The sequence below is a fragment of the Apis mellifera genome, linkage group LG9 (assembly GCF_003254395.2).
Source record: "Apis mellifera strain DH4 linkage group LG9, Amel_HAv3.1, whole genome shotgun sequence".
NCBI lineage: Eukaryota > Metazoa > Arthropoda > Insecta > Hymenoptera > Apidae > Apis > Apis mellifera.
In genome coordinates this window covers 11,198,283-11,215,215 of record NC_037646.1, presented here as the reverse complement: position 1 = coordinate 11,215,215, position 16,933 = coordinate 11,198,283, and the positions used below count along the sequence as shown (strand labels likewise).

The window sequence follows — 16,933 nt, the reverse complement described above, 5'->3', positions numbered from 1 at the left end:
AGCGATACCGACCGATATACACAAGTTGAAACATTCTCGAGCTCGAAACGTTGGAGATGGGTCGAATGAAACGAGGGATTTTTCGCAATTTCGAAAGGAAACGTGTATTTAAAAATCGTACGCGTGTGTATCGGTGTTACATAAAGTTGTAATTTGATTACAATTGCTTCTAGCGCGCTTACTGCTAACGCATTTAATAACGAATCTAATAACAACAAAGTTTTTTTCGGAACCTTGTCCCGCTCGGTCGATCAAGTCGGGTTAACTTTGTACGGCGAGCAACGCCGTTTTCGCATCGAATTTATTATCGACCGAGCACGATGCGCAATATTTACGAGCCTCGTCTCGAAGCCTTAATATTACGCGTAATTTATACTCTATACTCTACGTAGCGTTAGTTTCTTTAATTACAAACAAGATTTCTCTTCTTATCAACTTATACATAACGAAAATATACATATCGAAAATTCATTCCACTCGAATTGTTCGAGAGAGGAAAAAGGACATTTTCTTTTTAATTCCCGATAAAATAAAATCGTGTCTCGATAAAATCGCTTGGATTAGAGGATGAAAGAAGAAAGAAAAACGGCATCGCATCACAGATTTCGTTTTTTAAGTTTCTAAAAAAGTTAGTTGAACCGTTAAGAGAGAAAACCATTCCTTACACCGCCTTTCCCTCCAAGGTTTCGTTCTTCCTCTCGAATGATCTCTCCAAAATCCCCTCCTCCTCCTTCCCGGCCGCGCGTGGCTCGATCAAGCCCCCCAAAACTGCCTCCACGTACTCCTCCCTCCCCTCGTCGGTGTCCAACGAGAATCCCAACGACGGTACGAACTCCGTCTTCACCACGTTCACCGTCCCCTCGCCTTTCACCTTCGTCGCCGCCGTCGTCGTCGTCGAGGGCGTCGTGGAAGCCTCCTCCGTCGTCCCCTCGTGGAAATCGACCGCCCTCTCCTCCCCCGGAAGATCGAAGATATCCTTAACCCTGTAAAGGCTCTCCCCTAAATTCTCCGCCAACCGATCGAGAATCTCCTCCTCCCTTTTGGAGGATCGAGGTACCCAACTCTCCTCCCCTCGCCTCGTCGTGGCCGCGAGGACGTCGTAGAGGATCCTCGCCCTCGATTCCGCCTCCTCCTGTGCTCGTCGTTGCTGTTCGTCCCGCGACGAAGAAGAAGGGGAGGAGAAGGGTCGAGGGACTCGGTCCAGCTTCAACAGCTCGGTCATCAATCGGCGCAGGCTTATCGCGCCCCTCTTGCCCCCCTCCTCGGCCGAAGGATTCTCGACTCGAACAGTGGTGGACGACTCGGTGGTGGTCGAGCGAGGCGGCTCCACCGATTCTATTATCTCCAACTCCCCTCCCTCCCCCCAGTCACCGATCACGTCCACGGGCACCAGTTGCTCCCGTTTGTTCATCGTCAATGTCACCTGGTACGGCGAATTATTATTATTATTATTATTATTATTGTTGTTGTTGTTGTTCATCGTCAATGTCACCTGGTACGGCGAATTATTATTATTATTGTTATTATTATTATTGTTGTTGTTGTTCATCGTCAATGTCACCTGGTACGACGAATTATTATTATTATTATTATTGTTATTATTATTGTTATTATTATTGTTGTTGTTGTTCATCGTCAATGTCACCTGGTACGGCGAATTATTATTGTTATTATTATTATTGTTGTTGTTGTTATTAAGGGTTTCATTCTCGATCCGATTCCTCCACTGGATCTTTCCTGCCAAGGGTCCGAGAGGATCCGAGGTAACGTTGCTCGAGGCCTCCTCGTAATTCTCCCCCCTTTCGTCCCTCTGATTAGAGTCGCTGATCAGAGTCGCGAAGGTGGTCGAGGATTGCTGGGAAGAGGTTTGGAGGAGGGTTGCGTTGAACGAGGGATCTAGTCCGATCGAGGAAGGAATGAATTCGTCGGAATTCGATCGATAGGGAGGGGAGACGGGGGCAGGGAAGGTGGGACGGTCGTCGGTGGTCGTTCGTTCCTCGTCGGAATAATCGCGAGCGAAGGACGATTCCGTGGTGTAAAACTCGAGGGAGGCGGAGGAATCGGGCACGTTTATCCGAAACTTGCCTCGAGGGGGGGAGGATCGATCGACCGCGTCCCCCTCGTTCGAAAGTTCCGTGACTCCGCCGCTCGAGGTAGGTGAAACCGTGGAAGATTCGAGAAGATTCCTCGTAGCTGCTACGATAGTAGTCGTGGTCGCTTTTACAGCGCTCTCGACGACCAACGAAGGGGTATCGGTTGCGGCGATGATGATGGGATCCTCCTCTTTCTTGGCCGCAGGCAGCAAGAAACCACCCTTCCCCGTTTCGTCCCTCGACGGATCCTGGCGAGGGACCGAGATCCCTCTGAACGATTGCCGCAACGCCTGGCCAAGCCCTATGCTACCCCTCGTCTCGAAGTCGTCCTCCAATCCACCACCCCCCCTCTCCCCGCTCCCATTTCGAGCTCGCGGCTCGAGATCGACCACCCTCACCCTGAACCGCCTCCCTTCCTCCTCGTACTCGTAATCCTCGTCCCTGGCCTTCTTCGTCGCTTTCCTCGACGTTTCCACGATCCTCCTCCCGTCCTCCTCCGCTCTGGGGCCGACGTGCGACAGTGGCGGCGGAGGAGTGACGAAACCAGTCCCCTTCCCCCCCGAGAAGTAGTAATCCGAGCTGTCGATCACCTGGTCGAGGGTGTTGTAGGCCAGGGTGGAATGGAGGGGTCTGAAGGTGGTGGGCACGGTGGGGGAGTAGAATCTTCTGGTGGTGGTGGTGACGGTGGGCACGGTGGGCGCGTAAGAGGGCTGGAACTGGCGGTTCGTGAACCGTCCTTCTCCTCCTCCATCATTGGTTCGATGATGATTCGCATCCTGGAGGGATACTGCTCCTTTTCGCCTGCCCTCGTATCCAGGATCGCCGATCTTTTGGACTCGAATGATAGGCGAGTCTTCGTAGAGTCTCGATGATCGATCATCATCTTGGGACGATCCTCCATAGAGCTTCTCTTGGCGGCCTGGTTTTTCGTGGCGATAGGGGAGGAGGAAATCTCGGGGGGAGGGTGGAAGAGGGGCGCGGTGAGGTTCCTCGAAGTTGGTCCTGAGATCGTTGCCCGTCGGGGGGGAATCGATAGGGGGGGAGTAGTCGGATAAGCTGGCCCTCTGGTAGTCGACGATGCTACCGGTTCGATCGGGATCGACGAGGCCGTCCCTTGTCACGTCGGTGCCCGATCGAAGGCTTATCATCGCGTAAGCGTTCCGTATCATCTCGTCGTCGTCCTGCTGGTAACTGTTCCGATTCACGTCCACGTATTTCCCGCTCGACGAGCAATCAACCTTGGTCCACCAGTCGCAGGTGAGCAACTTTTGACTGAATATCGAGCCGATCGGGCAAAGGAACGAGGAGACGAGCACGTCGTGGCACACGTGGAACACTTGGCATCCCGCCACCTCGTCCGCGTAGTAACCTGAAATTTAATTTTTATCTTTTCTTTTTTCTTTTTTAAAGAGTTTGTGAGATGGGAGAGTTTTTAAAAAATTGATCTCGTAGTTTTAGTTTTTCTAGAGTTTCGATCGAGTTGGCTTAGCCGAAGAAGAGAATCGAATGTTAGCAGTTAAATTGAATAGCAATTTTTTTTTCTTTCACTTTCGGATAAGTAAGATCAAATTGTAAATGGAACTCGATAAATTTCTTGGAAGAATTTTAACGAGTCGTCTGTTAGGATTTCTTTTTCTTTTCTCTCTACGATTGAACGCGTTCGTTCCTTTGTTTTTATTATAATTCGAAACAACGATGAAACGAGCTATGTTTACGTTCGACGCTCGTTACGTAAACAGTACGAGGAGTCGGTCGGTCGTTCGTTCGACGACGTCTACGCCTCTTCTCTCCTTTCGAATTATCTAATAGCGGTCGATTTCTTCCGCGAAGAGAGGGCTTCGGGAGTGAAGTTGGAAATCTCGATCGATTCGATATGAAAAAAAAAAAGGATACGAAGGGTACGTAAGAAAAGGATATAAAAGAAAATTTAAAGTTCAGCTGACGGTTATTTAAGCAACGTTTTACGATTGTTTAAGCAACGTTGAGAAAAAAGAAACTGGACGAGGATAGATTATGATAAAATGATTTATTTTCGCGCTCGTGTAACTATCACTTTCTCATCGATATACGCGCTGGATTGCAAGTTGGTAGGATGAAAGTACAACACAACTATTAAAACGTATTGAACTTAGCCGAAGAAGAGAATCGAATGCTAGTCGAATTGCTAGTAATTTTTTTCTTTCTTCCTTTCTCACTTTCGGATAAGTAAGATCAAATTGTAAATCGAGTTGGATCGATGCAAATCTTTTAAAATTTTTTCGTTATAAAAATCTGAATGATAAGTGAGAAATTTTCCAAATTCGTCCGAATTAAGAATCTAAAATTTTTCTAAAAATTAAATTTTTCATTATAAAATAAAATGTAATATATCTGAACGATAAACTAGAAATTTTTCAAATTTATCCGAGTTAAGGAGGATTTAAAATTTTTCCAAAAATTAGACTTCTTCATTATAAAATAAAATATGATATATCTGGACAATGAATTTTTTAAATTCGTCCAAATTAAGGAGGATCTAAAATTAGACTTTTAATTAAACTTTTAATTAAATTTTATTTTTCGTTATAGTAAAATATAATAAATCTGAATCTGATAAGCGAGAAATTTTTCAAATTCGTCAAAATTAAAAAAAGATTTAAAAATTAGATTGTTTTCATTATAAAATAAAATAAAATATATCTGAACCATAAATTTTTTAAATTCGTCCAATTTAAGAAGGATCTAAAATTAGACTTTTAACTTTATTTTTCGTTAAAGTAAAATATAATAAATCTGAACGATAAGCGAGAAATTTTTCAAATTCGTCAAATTAAAAAAGATTTAAAAATTAGATTGTTTTCATTATAAAATAAAACGTGATGTATCTGAACAAGTTAGAAATTTCTCAAATTCATCCACGTTAAGGAAGATCTAAAATTAGACTAAAATTAGACTTCATTTTTCGTTATAATAAAATACGATATATTCGAACTCCGTGCAACTTTTCATACGTTCCGCCATTTTTCTCACCGACCCTAAAAAAAAAACAGAACGATTTGCACTCATCCCGAATGGCAAGCATCGCGACCGCCTCCTCCCGGGATACGTTCGAATTATCGTCCGACTGGCCTTTTATCCCATTGTCGGTTGCCCGCTTTCGCCGACATTACGTTCCTTCTCCGCCTGACAACCTGTACAAGACGTTGTCGGCAGATGCATTGCACAATGAAGAAACTATGCGCGTAACTACGCCACCACAGTTGAGCATCATCAACTTTCCTCCGTCTTTTGGAACTCGTTCAAACACACCTCCCCCCTCCCCACTCCTCCATTTGTCCGAACGTAATAGATCCTCGTCGTCGACGGCGCATTAAAGCGGACGAAACGGCTTATTATTCTCGGGTGAATTGCGAAAATAAAACGTTATTTATTTCGGAAAAATAGACGAGGAATTTACATCTCTTTTGTCCTGGAATCGGTGCGTATGTATAAAACTCTATGGCGTCTGTATTTTCATAAATATTTCTTGAACCCTGCCAAAATTCGTTGGATGCTCGTTGGATAGAAAGGAGGATTATCCTAGAATCTGAACGTTTTATTACACGCAGAAAAGTCGGATACTGCATTTTATTCGCTTCTTTTATTTTTCGTCTACGCGATAATACATCGAATATATCGTAAAATATATAGACGTTGAGGAGGTTAGCTTCGAAGAAGATAATTTTCATTCTTCGTCGCATAAAAATAGATAAGCTCCAAACAAACGAATCGAGTTAACCAATTTTCTAACTTTCGAAAACAAACGATTCTCGCAAACATCGTTCTCGAGGATCCGTTACAATTTCTTATTCAAATTCATATACGACGCGTTTGTCGAATTTCTCGAAACATTGTATTCGAATCGACGACTCGGCGACAGAGAAGAGGATTCATGAAAGTGGCACTTGGCCGAAGCCGGCGACTCGAAGATAAACACGTTTCCAACGTGGAGATATTTGCCTCTCCATGTGGAAAGTGCGCGGGCAAACATTTTCGCGGGATTTTTTTCTTTTTCGCGACAAGTCTCGCCGAATCGCGGTTGGGACCGGTGACCTATTGCAAAAGCGAACGTCGAGTGAATACGCTGCACGTGCCTCCCCCGTCCGCGTGAGAACGATCCTTGACATCGATGCCGCGCGTGGAACGGCGTGAAACACGTGTAGCACAATGGTAATCGATCGCAATCGACGCATGGACGGACGGGCTCGATGCGTCGTTTCCATGCTTCGAGTCGAGAATATTCGCGAATGTTTCCATCGATATCGACCGAGCTCGACCCGTTTTTAAAAGTAAATAAATATCACGCGCGCGCGTATATGTTTTCGACGATCGATAATTATTTTCTAAAAAAAAATTAAAGAATCCATCCGTTTAATTATATTTTAAAATTAAAGAAAGATACTTATACTGGAATGGAAAGGAGATTGGAGATTGAACGTGATTAATGAATAAATATATAATTCCATTCACCTCGTGACCGTCCCTCGCACGTGAATCCCGTCTGAGGAAGCGTCGTGTACGCCGGATAATCGATGCCTGGCTCGCCTGGTACATTCCTTCTGATATCTGACAAATCTGAAAGAAAGAAACAAAAGCGATGCGGGACCGTCGATCAATCGTGGATGCACGTATAAAGTTTATCGATCATCGGTGCAGAAATCTCGTAATACATAATATATATATATATATATAATAAATATCAGGGAAATGCCGGTGAACATTTGATTTGAACTTTGAATTGGGTCGAGGAACTGTAATCGAGCACGGTATGCATTCTGCATATTCGAGAACGAAAGGTGTGTATCTTGAATTACGATTGTAAATGTTATTACGAATATGTCGAGTCGATTATCCAAACGAAACGGAGAAAAAGAGGAAGAAGAAAAGGCGTCGATTGTTGGTTTTGTTAGATTAGAAAGAGCGATAGAAAGAGTCACGTGAGCACCGATGGAGAAGAAAGAGGAGGAAGAGTCAAGGTCAAGCAAATCACGCTTGAAAGAATAATCGAGTGTATTGTGATATTTAGAAGGATGCGTTTTACTTGGAAGCGTGATTTCCTTCGTTTTTCCTTTCACGCAACCGTCGATAACATCCCGTTTTCTCATTTTATATTATCGACCGAGCAGATTTGACGAACGGTGGTCCGCTTCTCTCGACAGGAATATATATACATATGTATGTATATATAATCGAAAAGAAAATTTACAACATTGTGCAACATTGTTGTTCATTGGGATAATTGATGAGTTGGTAAACAATAAAATCGATGATGGAATAGTAGGATCGTTAACAAGGATCGTTAACTATCTTGTGTAAAGTGATTTTACGAGAATAGTTAATTAATGAAATGTAAAAGTGTCAAGGAGGAATCTCTCTCTTAAGTTAATCGCAATGTATCCCAATATATGGAAAATAATATTGAATATCTATTAAAGAAAAAAGAAAAAAAAAAAAAAGAAAAAAATTCTCATTAACGTTTCTCGTAACATTTTACACCTTCGGATTTTATTCCTCATTTTTACAATCACTTTGTCGGTTTCATTGTTCCGTAAGTCAACGATTAATTTACATTCGGCATCGTTTTTCCATCTTTTTTCTTTTTCAACACCGGATAACTCAAGACGAAGGATCGATAAAAAGAATATGTTAATCCTGTCAAGGTGATAATAATATTATTCATCTTCCCTTCTTCACACTTGACTAATTATACAATTGACACCGATTCTATCGACGCAATATTCTTTCGCCGATATCAAACACTTACTTGTCTCAAAATATAAAATTTTCAATCGTAAATCGCGCAATTTTTATTCTTTATTCTTTCAAAATTAATAAATTAATTTATCTCTGTTTAATTAATTCCATCGATGGAATCAGATTGACATGTTAAAACTCGATTGGAGGAATTTAAGTATAAAAAAAAAAAGAAAAAAAGAGATGGAACAAATCGAAATCTCTACCTGTTTTCTCCTGATAAGGATTGTACTGGCCGCCAGCGGATCCAAAGCTGTCGAACGCGCCCTCTTCTTCCGGATCGAAGTATTTCCTGAAACGAGATCGTTGCTCGTTAATGGTTAATGGACACGCGTCCTCGCCAATACGCGAAACCAGCGCAATACCTCCCCCTTGTCCCATCGATGGCTCTTCGTGACAGGAAGCTCCTCCTTGGAATTTCATGTTCAAGACTGGCGTGAACGTTGCACAAGACCAGCATCACGAGACCTGTGCAAACAGGAGTGCCGTGCATACACACACACGCACACATACACACGCGAGCGCGCATGGTTTACGATGTAAATGCAATCGTTTTCCCACCCATTTCTCCGCCCTTCTTTATCCACTTTCTTTATCCTATTTCTATTTCACTCTTCCATGTAGCGACATCTACAATAACGTAAACACGCTTCTCATCTCCTCTGTCGAGACTCGATCAATTTCACTTTCGAACGAATGGACGACGTTTCTAACCTATTCGCCACTTTGATCGCATCCGATCGATATCGCGCGAGATTCCACCAAAAATGGAGCGATATAATAGCGTGACGATCCATCGATCGATCAAGTTCGAAAGTGGACGAGCGTAACTCGTTCAGAGAGCATAGAACGCTTGCTTGCACTATTCCATCTCGAGCATATTACACGGGTTCAAAAATTTTTTTTTCTTCGGTTTATTTGAGCTTATCAAAGAGATTTAATTTTTAAAAAATGATTTACTTTTCGTTAAAAATGTGACTAAATATATAAAAAAAATTAATATAGAATAAAAAAGAAAATAAATAATAATATATGAAAATACAAATACTTGTATTTTCATGATTTAAACCATTAAGAAACCGCGCAAAATATCTGATGGAAAAAAAAAGTTGTAGCGAGCAATTAAACTTTGATAAATTTGACCTTGGAAATGATATTTTAAAGAAACAGATATTGAGGAAAAAATACTTATTATTTTCAATTATTGAAATGAGACCGATCAATTGCTTATATTTTTGTAATTTATAAGCGTTTAAAAAGAATTTTAATTAAAAATTGTAATTTATATAGTTATATTTTACATTATACATTATACTGAAACAATTATTTTTTTGTACATTTGAAAATTAATTTTATCCGATTAATATATATATATATATTTGAACCATCCCGTGTCGTGGAAATCTGGAAATTCGCCAATCCATGTTAAGAAAAAATTCGAACGGTTTTCTAAAATTCATTCTCGGATGTCTGCGATTGCGGAAGATTGGTTAGCATCGTTATGATCGACTTTCGCCGTTAACCGGTGTTAATCGTTCGTTCCATTCGTGACCAATAAATTCAATGATCGAATATTATTCAAATCGTTGTAATTTTCTCACTCACTTTTCGATCGATTCTAAAATGGATGATTTCGTAAAGTATAGCCTATTTTGTTTAATGTCCCCTTTATTAGAACTGCGTAATAGCACAGAGTTGGTTAATTTATTCGAGAAACAGGTTATGGTGTCTCGTTGCTTCGGTATCAATGGCAAGTCGATGAAAAGGCCGTGATTTACTAGGATTCGTTTCTTAATTTCGTTCCTTTTATGAAACAAATTAAAATATTCAATTATCGTATCAAATTTAACGAAAACAAATTCGAAATAACGCGTATGCCTACATCAATACTTTACCTCGATTAATTAATCGATACTTGGTATACGAAAACGAGGTTAAATTATACTTTGACGAGAATCGAAGCCTATTTCGATTTCGACGAGAAAAGAATTCTACAATTGTTCTTTGTCAAGTCACAGAAGTCATATTTTCGTTTTTCAATTTTGACAATTCAGAAATTTCAGAATAATTTGAGATAATTTGGAACAGCATCATCCTTCCCTCAACGATCTCTCTTCTTTCCATGGTAATTCGTAATTTCCATTCTCCGTCCACATTTTTATTTCATCATATTTGCACCAACTGACAACACTGAATTTCTCTGACGCACTCTCTGGTTACTGCAACAGACGGTTTCCTTCTGTTTCATTACGAAGAAAGGATCCTCACGAATGACGAAATTTTTACTGACGCAGTCGCTACGCTAACCTATAAATTCTCCGGCTATATTATAATTTAAGATGTAACGACATGCTGCCATCTAACGACAATAAAATCTCTACTTCGAACCTCGGAAAGATGGAATAGAACACAAAAGAATACTACAATCTTTTCTTATTAGTCGTCATTAATTATTATTCGTTTTTCGAAAAAATGAAATGTAAAATATAGAATTAAAATTTTTTCTAATCGAAAATGCGAAGACACGCTTTTTATCGCCTGATATCCTTGCTCGAAATAATTAATTAATAAATTCAAGCCATTCTTAACAGCGTTCAATCATTATTCCTACACTTGCTTGCACGAATATTGGTCAAGTTCGATACCTATTCGTTTAAAAAGATTTTTTAAATCTCATGACCCTATTTTGTAACAAGGAAATAATCTCTCTTCTTCCTAACTGTTACGTTAAGAAAGATATTTTTAATGGATAAAAAAGTAAATCGAGAAATTTTGTAAAAAGAAAAAAAAAGTTAATGCGAAATATTCAATCGCGAAGAGTCCATTAGGAATAAAGATGAGAATTTATATAGAGAATTCGAAAGAAATGTTACCGCGAATCTCGAACGAGTGGAAAAAAATTTTTAACCAAAAATTTATCGGAAATAACAATAAGATTGAAGGGAATCTCGCGGAATGTTAGATTTTTGGACGATTTCGAATACAGATATCGGATTTTCGACACTCGTATCGAGAAAATGATATCGGGATGGAATGGATAGCCTGGCTCTCGCAAGATCGTGGCGCTTTCTCGCCGCGTAACCCGATTAAATAAAAAAGTGTAGCGCGGAGCGGTGTGATTGGGAATGCGACATAACGGGATCACGCGCGGTGGGAGGGGCGGTTATCGTTAGAGGGATCGAAATTGCACGGATTCCACGCGAATCTTTGTTGAATCGAGAGAGGAAAAAAGAGATCCCCCGTTCGCGGTAGCGATGTTGGCATTAAAAAGATGAGCGCAACAAAGGTCAACATGGTTGGATGGTTTCGAGAAGAGGAGAGGAGAGGAGAGGATTCGTGGATCGTGAAAGACCAGGAAAGTTTGCTTACGTTTTCACGTTTTAAAAGTCACTCGGTTTGCTATTTTAATTACAGACATCTCGTTACATTATTATTATTATTATTATTATGTGTATATATATATATATTTACGTATTTTTTTTATCTGCTCGCGATTTTCATTTTTCGATATTGCAAAATTTGACTAGTTACACTTGTGAGAAAATTAAATTTAACTCGAAATATATTTGTTTGTACATAATGTTGTTGATAATTCATCGAATGTATCGATCGAATTTTCAACTAAATTTTCGTTAATTAAAAACGATTTTATCGACGAGTTTTTAAACTCGGTTGCGTTCTTGCGGAGAAGGGGGCGATCGAATTTCTCTCGTAGTAACGAGAAATTTCGACAGCGAAAATTTCAATTTCTGTTTTATCTAATGCATTGTGACGATCTTCGTGTTACGTACTTCCGATCGATTGAATACCCCGATTCATTTGTACATTCGTAACAGAATTTCGTTGTGAATAGGCTCGTGAGAATATATTTGCGTGTTCCCCGTCGTCTCGTGGAATTTATGAATCATCAGAGATTTCACTCGTTCGTCCGATGTACACGATAATGTGGAGAAAAAAAAAATCGGGGATGCAAATCGGAACGCGTTCAATGAATCCTATCGTGTATAAATCAAATATTTCAAAATTCGTACACATCGTGTAGGGATCGATTGTTTCGCCAATTTACGATATATATATATACGCACCAATACGTATATATAATGCCAATCGTTATAAATCACACACCCACGTAGAAACCTTTGCAGAATCGAAACAATGGCTTTAACGATCATTCGAGACTCCGTCATTTTCGAATTTTCGATCGAAAATGATGGAAAATTGGAAGAACATTCGTCGTTATTATAAATTATAACCTATAAATATTTCCACTGCCCTTGAAAATACACCGTTCAATTAAACGAATAATACACGTAATCATCATCATCGATTACGTATATAATCATTGAAACATAAGAAGAAGAAGAAGAATCAATTACACACAATATCCCTTTCCATCCACTTTTTCTTTCGATCGCACTCTCACGAATACCTTCTTATATGAAGACATATATTTCAGCTACTTCAAAAAAGAAAATCTAGAAAATCTAACGCAGTAAAAACTAAACTCGATCCCGTAAACCCGATATATCTGTGAAACCACAAACTGCACGCCCCACCACCATCGAGGACAACGGATCGATCGAAGCAGGCGTAGACGTAACTAGAGAAAAGGCTGTGGCGCGCGAACGAGAGACAACGACGGATTTCGACGGTCGGCCGACCGATGGACGGACAACTCTTACCTGTTGCGCGGCGGACGGTTGGAACGATCGAGTCGGTTTCGTATCGATCGAAGAAATACGAAGGAGACGCGAAATTGGAGAAGCGCGTGGAGATGGTCGTCGCACTTACACAGAGCGGGCAGCGTGGTCGGCATTTTCTCGCGCGTTGCATCAGTGTGTCCCGGTGATGTGAAGCGTCCGACGTGGAACGTCCGTCCGGCCGGCCGATGTACCAGCCGATGCACTGCGAGCCGATCTCCTCCCAACGGCTCTCTTCTTCCAACCTTCTTCTCGACCATAGAGGAGGAAGGGATCCAAGCGCCTCTTACCTTTCTTCTTCTCGCTTTCCACCTCTCGCATCCCTCTCCGATCCCACCAACTTTTTCCCCGCTCCCTTTGATCCTTCTCCAAATTTTTCCCTCCTCCAAGTTTTCTTCTTTTCAGTTTTTCTTTCTTTTTTTTCCTTGAAATGCTTTTTCAAACTTTTCGAGTTTCGATTCGGATTTTTTTTATTTTTTAGTTCCCGATTTTTCACGCTCTTTAAATTCTTTTCCAAATTTTTCCCTCCTCGAGTTTTATCGAATCTTTTTCCTTTTTTAGTTTCCGATTTTTTCTGCTGCTTTTTCAAACTTTTCCTTCGAATTTCATTACGAATTTTTTTTCTTTTTTAGTTCCCGATTTTTCACGTTCTTTAAATTCTTCTCCAAATTTTTCCCTCCTCGAGTTTTATGAAGCTTTTTATTTTTTTAGTTTTCGATTTTTCACGTTCCTTAAATCCTTCTCCAAACTTTTTCCTCCTCGAATTTTTCCCTCTTTGAATTTTTCCCTCTTTGAATTTTTCTCTTCTTGAATTTTTCCCTTCTTGAATTTTTCCCTCCTTGAGTTTTATGGAGTCTTTTTTCTTTTTTAGATCCCGATTTTTTCCGCTCTTTAAATCCTTCTCCAAATATTTTCCCTTCGAGTTTCATTTCGAATTTTTTTGTTTTTTTCTTCTCGATTTTTTTCCTTAAATCTTTCTCCAAATTTTTCCCTGTTTGAGTTTTATGGAGTTTTTTTTCTTTTTCAGTTCCCGATTTTTCACGTTTTTTAAATCTTTCTCCAAACTTTTCCCTCCTCAAGTTTTATGGAGTTTTTTCCTTTTTTAGATTCTGATTTTTTTTGCTCTTTAAATCTTTCTCCAAACTTTTTCCTCCTCGAATTTTTCCCTCCTCAAGTTTTTCCCTGTTCGAGTTTTATGGAATCTTTTTCCTTTTTTAGTTCCCGATTTTTTCCGTTCTTTAAATCCTTTTTCAAACTTTTCCCCTTCGAGTTTCATTTCGAATTTTTTTTCTTTTTTCCTTCTCGATTTTTCACGTTCCTTATATCCTTCTTCAAACTTTTCTGTTCTTTAAATTCTTCTCCAAACTTTTCCTTCCTCAAGTTTTATGGAGTCTTTTTCTTTTTTTAGATCCCGATTTTTCTCGTTCCTTAAATCCTTCTCCAAACTTTTCCCTCCTCGAATTTTTCCTTGAATTTTTCCCTGCTCGAGTTTTATAGAATCTTTTTTAAATCCTTCTCCAAATTTTTCCCTTCTCGAATTTTTCCCTCCTTAAGTTTTTCCCTGCTCGAGTTTTATGGAATCTTTTTTACATCCCGATTTTTCCCGCTCTTTAAACATTTTCTCCAAACATTTCCCTCCTCGAGTTTCATCAAGTTTTTCTCCTTTTCTTTTCTCGAACCGATCGTGATCATCTTCTTTCGCCTCGCGATCGATATGAACGTATCCAGAGTAGCGTTCGAGTGGAAAGCGTGGCATCTGCCGTTTTCGTTTCCACGCTTCGGATTCCCCGACCGAAGGCGAAACACGTCCCAAGTGTGCTGTGCGGAATCAAAATGGAAAGTGGAGCGAACCGATAAAGTTATAGCGAGGCGGTCGTCCGTCCCAAACGTTGCTTTGTTTACGTCGATTAACCGACAAATATTCGATGGATATTTTCGAAGGAAGGAAATCGATAAATCGCGAACGTAGCAGTACGAAGGGAAACGAAACGTCCCACGTTCTTTTTCGCGTTTATTTCCATCCCCTGGCGGCGGACGAGCAAACTATCTCTCGTGCGCGCAAAGCCAAATGAACACCGCGCATCGATATCTCGCCGAGTGTGTGTAATTGTCGAAAGAGGACGCATTATGTAAGTTCGATGACATTGCCTCCGTTCGCTCGCCTCCACTTTCCTCCTTTCTTTTCTTCCTCCGTTTACGCATCTCTCCTCCTTCTCTCTTCCTCCTCAAGCTTTTCGCCTCGCGTTCCATTATTCGTTTCTTTCCTTCTCTCATATTATTTCCTTTCAATTTCAAATTCATTCGATCAAGATAAATTTCTCTTTCAATTTCAAATTCATTCGATCGAGATAAATGAGAAAACGCGCGTGATTTTACACGTTTATCATCCTTAATTATACGTAATAGTTGATCCTTGCATCGCGTGAATTTTCGCGGAGGAGGGGGGGGGGGAAAAATAACGATCCATTGTTCGCTCGTTCAATTTATACAGTCGCGTGAGACGACAACATTAGAAAGGTAGGATTATATTCGTGTATAAATCGTGTAATAATGTAATTTCATCGTTTTTAATCGTTTCATATTTATCATCTTGCTATTTATCATAATCAAGATAAACTTCAGATTCGATCGAGGTAGACTCTAAACACGTTCCACATTCATCCGTAGATCAAATCTAAATCTGATTCTACTTCGAGCTTTCCACTTTTCTAATCCCTTTCCCTTTTCCATCTGCCAAATACTCTCTCTCTCTCTCTCTCTCTCTCTCTCTCTCTCTCTCTCTCTCTCTCTCTCTCTCTCTCTCTCTCTCTCTCTCTCTCTCTCTCTCTCTCTCTCTCTCTCTCTCTCTCTCTCTCTCTCTCTCTCTCTCTCTCTCTCTCTCTCTCTCATTTTTCTTGAGATTGCTTTGAAAATTTTAACAAACTTAAAGATTATAATCTCATTGGTAATTCTACTTCGAAGGAAGATCGTCTCTCTCTTTCTATCTTTCATTTTTCTTAAGATTATGTCATTACTCATAATTTTATTTGGAAGAAAGATCTCTTTCTCTCATTCTTTTCGAGGTCGCTTTGAAAATTTTAACAAACTGACTTTAAGATTATAATCTCGGTAATTCTATTTCAAAGGAAGATCGTCCTTCTCTCTTTTCGAGATCGCTTTGAAAATTTTAACAAACTAGCTCCAAGATTATAATCTCCTTGGCAATTCTATTTTTGAAGGAAAATCATCTATCTATCTATCTACCTCTTTCTCTCTCTCTCTCTCTTTCACTTTTTTTGAGATCGGTTTGAAAATTTTAATAAATTAGATTTAAAATTATGGTCTCGTTGGTAATTCTATTTCAAAGGAAGATCATCCTTCTCTCTTTTCGAGATCGCTTTGAAAATTTTAACAAACTAACTAGCTTTAAGATTATGCTATTGCTTGTAATTCTATTTCGAAGGAAGATCGTCTCTCTCTCTCTCTCTCTCTCTCTCGATTCGAAAAGCTACTCTCCGCTTACGTAATCCCGTTTTCTGTCTCTCTCTCTCTCTACCACCGATCGTTCTCGTTATCCATTGGCCAGCTTCGATTCCTTTCCGAGCATCGATCTCTGCCTTCTCCCGGGGATCGATCGCGATTCAACAGGCCGACGATGGTCATCGATCGGCATCTCAATTAGGATGCAGCATCCGTGTTACGCGCCGCGTTGCATCATCGATCGCGACTACTCGTTACGAAGCTTGGAAAATTTTTTCGTTTCTTCTTCGGCGGCTTTTTCTTTGTATCGTTTTATATCATTTTTTCTCGAAAGAGAAGGAGACGACGAGTTTCGAAAATTCGATCGAGAAGAAGAGTTGAGAGGAGAATGAAAGATTGTTCGAAAAAATTGTTCAAGGACGATGAAATGTACGGGACATTTGTTAAGAAAGATAGAAACGCGATAGTTTGTTTATTGTCGCTCGAGAGAATGAAAAGCGAATGAATGGTAATTATTTCGAATAGGATACGTGAAATGTATAAATAGAATTCTGGGGAATTTTGATCGAAGCGAAATGAATTATTACTAGATACGAGAATGGATATTTTACCGATTGTCGGTCATTTTTTAGTAGATCGAGTAGATTCGATAATATATTTATTTGTTTTAATTTGTCAATGTTTCTTATTCCCCTTTCTCTCCTCGAATTTAAGTGGAATTTAAACGTTCATTATAGAAACGTAAAGGCGTAATTGTTTGAAATCCATATATTCTTCTCCATGTATTCTTCTTTATATTCTTATCCATATATTCTCTCGTTTCTTTTCTTCTCTTTTCTTTCTTTCTTTTTTCTTTCATGTATTATATCGGATTAATGTTGAAATGATGATACTTTCTATTTATAATGG

General features: G+C 39.8%; 1 protein-coding gene across 5 annotated transcripts; it reads right to left on the bottom strand.

Annotated features, from left to right (window-relative positions):
* Positions 1 to 78: 78 nt before the first annotated feature.
* Positions 79 to 12,931, bottom strand: LOC100576504. Of its 5 annotated transcripts, XM_006567441.3 has the most exons (7): positions 12,657 to 12,931; positions 9,761 to 10,084; positions 9,471 to 9,668; positions 8,231 to 8,333; positions 8,072 to 8,157; positions 6,582 to 6,686; positions 79 to 3,462 (listed from the first exon to the last, which is right to left on the bottom strand). In XM_006567441.3, exons 4-7 carry the CDS (start codon positions 8,323 to 8,325, stop codon positions 662 to 664), a joined length of 3,087 nt encoding a protein of 1,028 aa, XP_006567504.2. In that variant the 5' UTR covers positions 8,326 to 8,333; positions 9,471 to 9,668; positions 9,761 to 10,084; positions 12,657 to 12,931; the 3' UTR covers positions 79 to 661. The 5 variants fall into 5 exon arrangements, with proteins under 5 accessions (XP_006567504.2, XP_006567503.2, XP_006567501.2 ...); XM_006567440.3 differs by lacking the exons at positions 9,471 to 9,668; positions 9,761 to 10,084 and having other exon boundaries at positions 79 to 1,418; positions 1,488 to 3,462; XM_006567438.3 differs by lacking the exons at positions 9,471 to 9,668; positions 9,761 to 10,084 and having other exon boundaries at positions 12,657 to 12,930.
* Positions 12,932 to 16,933: the final 4,002 nt, after the last annotated feature.